This window comes from Bactrocera latifrons, unplaced genomic scaffold, assembly GCF_001853355.1.
Source record: "Bactrocera latifrons isolate USDA-ARS-PBARC rearing strain unplaced genomic scaffold, ASM185335v1 scaffold_1291, whole genome shotgun sequence".
NCBI classification, from domain to species: Eukaryota; Metazoa; Arthropoda; class Insecta; order Diptera; family Tephritidae; genus Bactrocera; species Bactrocera latifrons.
Genome location: NW_017534732.1, coordinates 25,054 through 32,800, shown reverse-complemented (window position 1 = coordinate 32,800; position 7,747 = coordinate 25,054). Strand labels below are relative to the sequence as shown.

General features: G+C 35.9%; 1 protein-coding gene across 1 annotated transcript; it reads left to right on the top strand.

Annotated features, from left to right (window-relative positions):
• Nucleotides 1-1,588: 1,588 nt before the first annotated feature.
• On the top strand, nt 1,589-2,810 carry LOC108978901 (the record flags this gene model as incomplete). The annotated part of the gene is made up of 4 exons (XM_018949417.1): nt 1,589-2,010; nt 2,063-2,217; nt 2,297-2,532; nt 2,576-2,810. Coding segments are annotated over 4 exons (1,048 nt in total), but the record flags the coding sequence as incomplete, so codon positions are not given.
• Nucleotides 2,811-7,747: the final 4,937 nt, after the last annotated feature.

Here is a 7,747-nt window from a genome sequence, read left to right as displayed (position 1 = left end):
TTTGGTGCTTCCGTATGCACTTCATGGGTAATTGTTTCCTTGCTTGTTACTGTTCTGATTGTTATATTATTTTTAAGTGTAATTTTTCGAAATTCGCTTAATTCAGAGTCTACTAAACTTATATTCGCTCCCGTTTCTATAAGCGCAATATATTTTTTATTTTTAATTGTTATTATTATTCTTGGTAAGCTCTCCAAGGCTTCCTTGTAAAAAAAAAATTGATTCATTGCCTTCTCTATATTCTTCAAGTTCTCTATAGCTTTGAATAGGCGTTTGCAAGCGATTTTGGCTGCTACTACTGCTAGGGTGTCCTGCTATTCTTGAGATCTCTCTTGATCGAATTCTATGTTATCTATTTCCATAGGCTCTYCTTTATCTAGCCTTAATTGATTTGAGTTTATATTTCTCCTTTCTTTGCCTGAATYATTATCCCTATAATCTTTATATGTTGGGTACCTTTGCCCATATTGGTGAAAATTATTATCTCTATTTCCTTTCTGTTGGAWATTTTGTCTAAATTGATTAGAATTGTTATCAACATTTCCTTTATTTTGTGAAAAATTTTGTCTAACTTGACCTAGTCTATCATCTTTACCTATATATTTGTCATTACTATTATTATAGTATTTTTTATTGTTGGTGTATTGTCCGTACTGTCCATATGTTAGTTCGGTTTTTTTAAATTCTGGCCTAATACATGTATCCTCATATCTTCTTTTTGTCATTATCTCTATAATATTATAAAGGTCATTTTCTGTCTAAAAATGTCCCCTGTGTCATTTCTTTAATTGTGTTCACTAAAAGACTGTCCACGTTGCTCATGTCTATCCCTACATCGTCCTTATAATATATTCTAAGTTCATCAGCTTTTTTATTTGATATTTTGTATAAGTATTGCTAACTCACTTACCGTGATTGCCTTTATACTATCGATTACTGAGATGTCGAAAAATGAACTTGATTTAATGATACTAACCGTGCGATTCTGTACTTGAGACGATTTTGTCATTCTGTAAGTGACAGTCCCAAAATCTATTACATTTAATAATTCAGAGATGCTTTATAACTTGAATGAAAATCAATATGTCGATAACAAAAATTAAATTTTCTATAACATAGTCAATAAACATAATTATCAATCAAAATAAAAATATATGTTGACTTTGTTTCATAATATTTTCGAAGTTTTTGTAAAATTGATTTATTTTTAACCTTTTCGTGTTGGAGTTGAAAATCGATTAATATCTACGTTGATCTCTATTCAGTATATTCAAAATGACAGGCAAGAGTGCTTTTTGGTTTTGTGACTTGCTAACTATCAGGTCTCATATTTGAGACAATATTTTGAGGCTAAAACTAGAGACTGTTTAGTGAATAGTAACTAGTCACAAATTGAGATTTTACCACAAAATATCTCAAATAGAGATTAGAGACTGCTTATAGAATCCCGATATAAGCCACATCGAAGCTGGAATTATGAGTAACGAAAAGCTAGAAGTGTATACGCAAAGCTCGCTGGGCGGAAGGAATACGGACAGAGACAGGATACAGAAGTTATGAGGCATAAAATTACATTTACCTTTTACAGAGTACCTGATTGTCGATCGCTTTTCCTTTTTGTACATGCGTGTGGGAAGAAGCGTTACGAACATTTAGTACGTCATTTTGCCGCACAGGGAACAGTGCACCAACATGGACTGGCAAATAAACCGAGTACACATCCAAAGTCATTTAAACCGGCTGACATCGAAAAACCTGTTAAATTTACTGAGTCTATCGCCGATTTAATGGCTCTTCCACTGCCCGGACGACTCCCAAAATTTAAGGATTTTCGGATARTGAAACTGCCATCCAGCAAGACGAAGTCCTCAATTTATCGAAAATACATTTCTTCACTCAGTGATGACGAATTGAAGATGAGTAATCGCAGTTTTCGACGGATATGGTCCAAATACATACCCTACGTTACAGTTATGAAACCAGCGGATGATCTCTGCGATGTCTGCCGTGGTAAGTAGCTCATTATTCGAAATCAATGAGAATATTATCAAAGTTGGTGTAGAAATACTCACCGTCGTCACAGCAGTCGTTCTGTCATTTGATTTTGACCAAACCGTTCACTACCCTGCCAGTCCACAACAACCTGGTACAGCATACTTCAAAGCAACCAAGAGGTGCGGAGTCTTCGGAATTACAGACGAAAAACGAAAAGTTCAGGTTAGAATTTCAAACTGAATCATAGGAACTCAAATTGCTCGCCTTTACAGGATCGTACTTATAATTTTTTTCTTTACAGTACAATTACGTGCTAGACCAAAAAGGTGACGTTGGTAAAGGACCGAACTGTGTTGTGAGCATCCTGCATTATCACCTGGAAACTTACTATAAAGACATTGAAACACTCGTTCTTTTCTGTGACAATTGTGTTGGGCAGAATAAGAATAACACTGTGCTATCATATCTGCAATGGCGTTTGGCTCGGGGTCTTAACAAAACTATTTTATTCAATTTTCTACTTACAGGGCACACTAAGTTCGCGCCTGATCGCTACTCTTTTTTTCGGTACTTTCAAAAGTAAGTATGCTGTCAGTAACATCGACACGTATGCAGATTTACTGCAGTATGTTGAGGCATCATCACCTGGGGGTTATAATAAAGCTGTATCGCCTGAAACAGTCGTCTGGTATGAATGGGACAGCTATTTTAAACTACTGTACAAGTCACTTGTTGGAATAACGCAATTCTATCATTTCATAATCTCTACAGATTGTGTAAAAACAAAGAAATTCGCAGAGAGTGAAGAAGTGTAGTCCTTTAAGCTTCTGTTAAAACATATCGATCCTGAAATGCCGAAAGTTATGCAACCAGCCGGTTTATCTTTGGAACGTCAGTAGAACATCTATCAGAATCTTCCCAGCTTAGTTTCGGATATATGTATCTAAAGTAGATATTGTGGCTCCATTGCCGAAAGGTTTGCCATCGAAGAAACGGAAGGCAAAAACTAGTGAAGATGTTCTCAAACCAGACGAGGAACCAGGTCCATCTTCCTCAGGATTAACACGTAAAAAGGTCTCAAGGAAAACGACAACAAAGAAAATACATAAACTACTCAGCATTATTATTTTTGGCCCATAATTCGTTTTTCTAGTGTATAATCATGTCTTTATAGCTTATAATTCAATGTATTTTGTTCATTACAAAAAATTTTATTTTTTCGTATTTTTACTCTTCTTTCTCTACATTTTTAGGGAACTTTCAAACAAGTTATGACTTTTTGGATTCTATCATGTCATGTCTTCCATACGAATCAACTAAAAAGTGAAAATTGATTTTTTGACACCTAAGCTCCCTTTCCGTAGACCAGGTCACATATATCGATCTGAAACTCTATACACGTTTTTTTCCCCAAGTCCCTCATCCTTACCATCCTTCTTTATGATGCGGCAAGGTTCTTATTTTTCCACTTACTTTACTGCAAAGTAGAGGGTTGCTGTGAAACTTGTGCCTAAATGTTATTAAAATATATTTGGAAATTCACTTGAATTTAATAGCATCCTCATATCAAAGGCTCAGATACATGCTAAAGCCAAATTAAAGTGGACTCACTATCACAAAGAACTGCTTTGACAAGAAATTGCGAAGAAGTGGCAAGCGAAAGAGAAAAACTGAAAAAAAGAGGTGAAGCTTATCTTTAGAAGATGGGAAGGTTAGTACCGAGCGACATAACAACATGCATATAGTATGTTCTATGTATAGAAAAATTTGAAAAGGAGAATCGCCAGCACATGCACGAATGACAAACATATACCCTTCTATATACATACGCACAAAGATGAGCTGTCAGCCCATATCATAAGAAAAGCTAAGTAGTAGGCCCAGAAAAGCCAGACAAACTCCTAAAACTAGCAATAGCTGACGAATACTAACACGTTTAACCAGCTAAGTTGATTAGCTACTTTTTAATGGGCATGGCAAGCCGACAACAAATAACGTGTTGACAACGAGTTAGCATGTGTGGAACGCAAAGCATAAAACAACAAGCAGTATATGCATAAACCATTGAGCGATGAATAGTAAAGTGTTGCGGAAGAATAAAGAAGAAGCTGTAAATAGCAGTAAAAATCGTGTTATATGAGATGTTGCTGTAAAATAGAGGAAACAATAAGAAGAAGAGAGAAATGTTTTATCTTTCACACCTAAATGGAAAATTACACACATGATGAAAACGATTTTTCTTGCCAATGACGAGGACAACACACTTCGTTAAGACGTGGTTGCAAGCATAGCACGACAGACGTTCAAGATGCGCCGCGCGCTGACATGTGAACTAGAATCTCTCATACGACGTGTATACCCGCAGGGCGGAAGCCACGCACAGGCACGCAGAAATATAAAAGAGAAAGTGAAATAATGGTATATATGTACATATGTGCAGTAGCAGAATTTGTGTGAAGAAAGCGGAACTTTGGTTTGTTTTTTATTTTTATAACTTTGCAATCATTCTGTGTATGTTTGTGTGTATAACCGCTATAAATCACTTCAACCAGCCATGTGCTGCTGTCAACTTCCGTTTGTTCTGTTTTGTAAACTCCTTCAATTGAGTTGTCAACGAGTTGCGCAAGTGTTAGCTTGAAGACGGAACTTTTCCAATTTATACCCCGCACATCGTTCACAGCGTACCTGTTTAAGTCAATGCGATATGTATGTGTGTGTTTTTATCTTAAATGGCACACACACGCTCGTGTTCATGTATGCTCTTCGGCAACAACTTGGAATCGCTTGAAATATTCTTTTTATCCTTGACCGCATAATGACAGTTTATGGTGAAGCGGATTGATTTTATCTCCACTTTACATTGGTTTTTAGCAAGTTCTTTGTTTTTTGCGTGTCTTTTAATAGTTCTTTTTTTTAGTTCTTTAGACTTTTTATTTACGTTTTTGTTGTTTCTTCTTGATACTCTTAGTTTTCGCTTAAGGAGTTATACCACTGTAGACATGAAAAACTTGGCGATTTTCGTAAATTTTATTGGATATAATAAGGAATATTATCAGCTATATTTTAAAAGTTTTTTTTACAAAAATGTCCTAAATAAAAGTGCCCCAACCATCTTATCTTTCTTGATCTTAGTCGCCAATGGCGTTTAACGTCCGTATTTTCTTAGTATTTCGATAATATTTCATATTTATGCGGTTTCGCTCATTTACGCTCGTATTTGTTCAATCATCCACAATTTTTCAACAACATTCGCACCCTGTCCACACTTCTCTCTCTGCAATATTCGCTTTGTTACCATTTGGTATCTTCAAATGCTTCGGCTTTGGCTCATACTCCTCTCCTCGCTTCGTATTCGTCATGATATATTTGCTGTGACGGTGATGGATCATTTGCTTAAACAATTTCAAATTCCTAACTCATTCGTTTATATATCGTGCGGCTCTGGCTGTTGCTAGGTCTCCCACAAAGTTTGGAATTTTTGTAATCTTTTTTTGCGAGTTCATGTTCTCGAGGAACACTGTTTCAAAAGAGTTACCTAACTTTCTCCTTCAAATAAATTATACATTTTTTGTTATCAGTGAATTAGGTGTGTTAATTCGCAGAATATAGAATTTAATATTACCAATTTAAAATGCGCCTTTTGAGATGACTTTGTTTTCTTCAGAATTTTGAATATTTATTCTACATTATTTTCTCTTTCGCGTAAGGACATATATATGTAGATGCAACGTTTTCTACCTAAAAATAATATTTTTATACTATATACAAGTATAGGCGAAATCATCTATTAAAATAATATTTTTATGGAAATATCATCAATTTCAATACTAGGTTGCATAATTTTAGGGGCTTGGTTTGTTTCTCGCGAAATCAGCAAGGCGATTTATATTAGGTTGTCAAAAATGTCTTGCGGTAAAATCGCTGAATTGGCCGAAAGAGACCGGCATAGTAGCAGCCGTAGCATCGGTCAAGAGCTGGGCATGAGTCATCAAAAAAAGTCTTATGAACAATTGAAAATTCAATATAAATACCGCAAGACTTTTTTGACAACCTAATATTAGCAACATCTCCTAAGCATTGAATGAAACTTTTCAAATTGAAAATACGGCATTTAGAGGTTTGATATTATTAAAATTAAAGCTGATAACTTCTGAGAAATTGGACTGGAAAACGGCGAGGTAAAATCATCTGAACCACACCATCGTGAGCACTAAATTTTAGAAATGGTGGCTGAATTTTTCTTATGGCTCAAGCAGCTCCTAACTTCCCCTTTTGATGACGACCACGGCAAACGTACTAAGGACTACGATTTGAGGGCGTGTCCTGCCCTTTAATTGGGAAGGGGCCGCTGACCAAATAGTTGATGTCCTTGTTAAAGTGAAGGTTGACCCGCAAACAGAAGGAATGGTGGACGTCGAGAAGCTGCAATCCTACTCTCTGAGAGAACTCGTCAACAACTCGGTATAAGGGAACTGAAAGATGGCATTTCAAACTCCTTATGTTCAACTGCAACCGAAACCATTGGTTTTCGGAAATGCAAAAGAACAGCCGATACGACGAGGAGTACCGTGTCGCAGCGGAGAGAAAGCAGGCTGCCTACCTCGCCAAAATGTGTAAGTGCGAAGAGCTTGACAAGGCCGACAGGCGTAATGCCCAAAAATTCTACGAAAAGATTCGGCGACTAACAGAAGGTTTCAAGACCGTTGCATACTGTTGTAGAACTTCAAGAGGTGATCTAATGACTAATGCCCTGATCATACTAAAATTATGAAGGAATACTTCTCCAACCTGCTGAATGTTAGTGAAAATGCAATACCAGGCGAAACCGATTGCCCAATCGACGACAATGTTCTTCATTTTACCATATATTATATTTATTATATACTAATTATCCCCGAAGGTTAAGGCTTGTCTATAAAACAACAATGTTTTATTACTCGTGCACTTATAAAATAACACATTTGAAGTCGTGAATAACGCGCAAAGAGAATGGCAGATAATATTGCTAACCTATGTATGTTTATGTATAGTATAGTATATATGTGTGTGTGTTTTGCTCACAAGCGAAAATTTTTACTTTATTAAGCTTCATAAATACCAATTGTATTTTGGTGTTGGAGTTGTCTCTTGAAGCATTCCACACAACAACATCTTAGTCAAAAGCCATGAACAAAATTAATGAAGGTGGCAACTCTGTAAGGAAGAGACGATGTGAAACTACAAACAGAAGGGCACGAATTTAACTTGAATCTATTGAAATATTCGAAGAAATAAGTTTTAGGAAAATATTTGCAGAGAGAACTAGATATAATAATATACATATGTATATTTTTGACTTCGAAAAATTTCGACTTTACGTTTTCGGAATTAGGAAGCTATCGTTCTTCGTCTGCAATATAGCAGTAAATAATTTGCGACTGACTGGCAAAACATTTAATAGCAGCAGTTGAAGTACCGAGTGAACGCAGATAATTATATAAAAAGAGGAAAAAGACGATGTGAGAAAGGGAGTGGGTGTATAGTGACGAGCGATTATATAGCAACTATTATAATATACTTATATTTCAACGGAATTTAACTACGAGAAACTCAGACCCTAGAATAAGATTCAGTGAGTACTTTTGTATAGGGCTAATTTAGGGAAATAAGACCTAATAATCAGAAGTTGAGTCGGTCCTGCTCATGTTTAATTCCTTAAAGCGGTATGCTGCGTTTTCTAAGATAAAAAACATGTAAAATTCATTCATTTGGA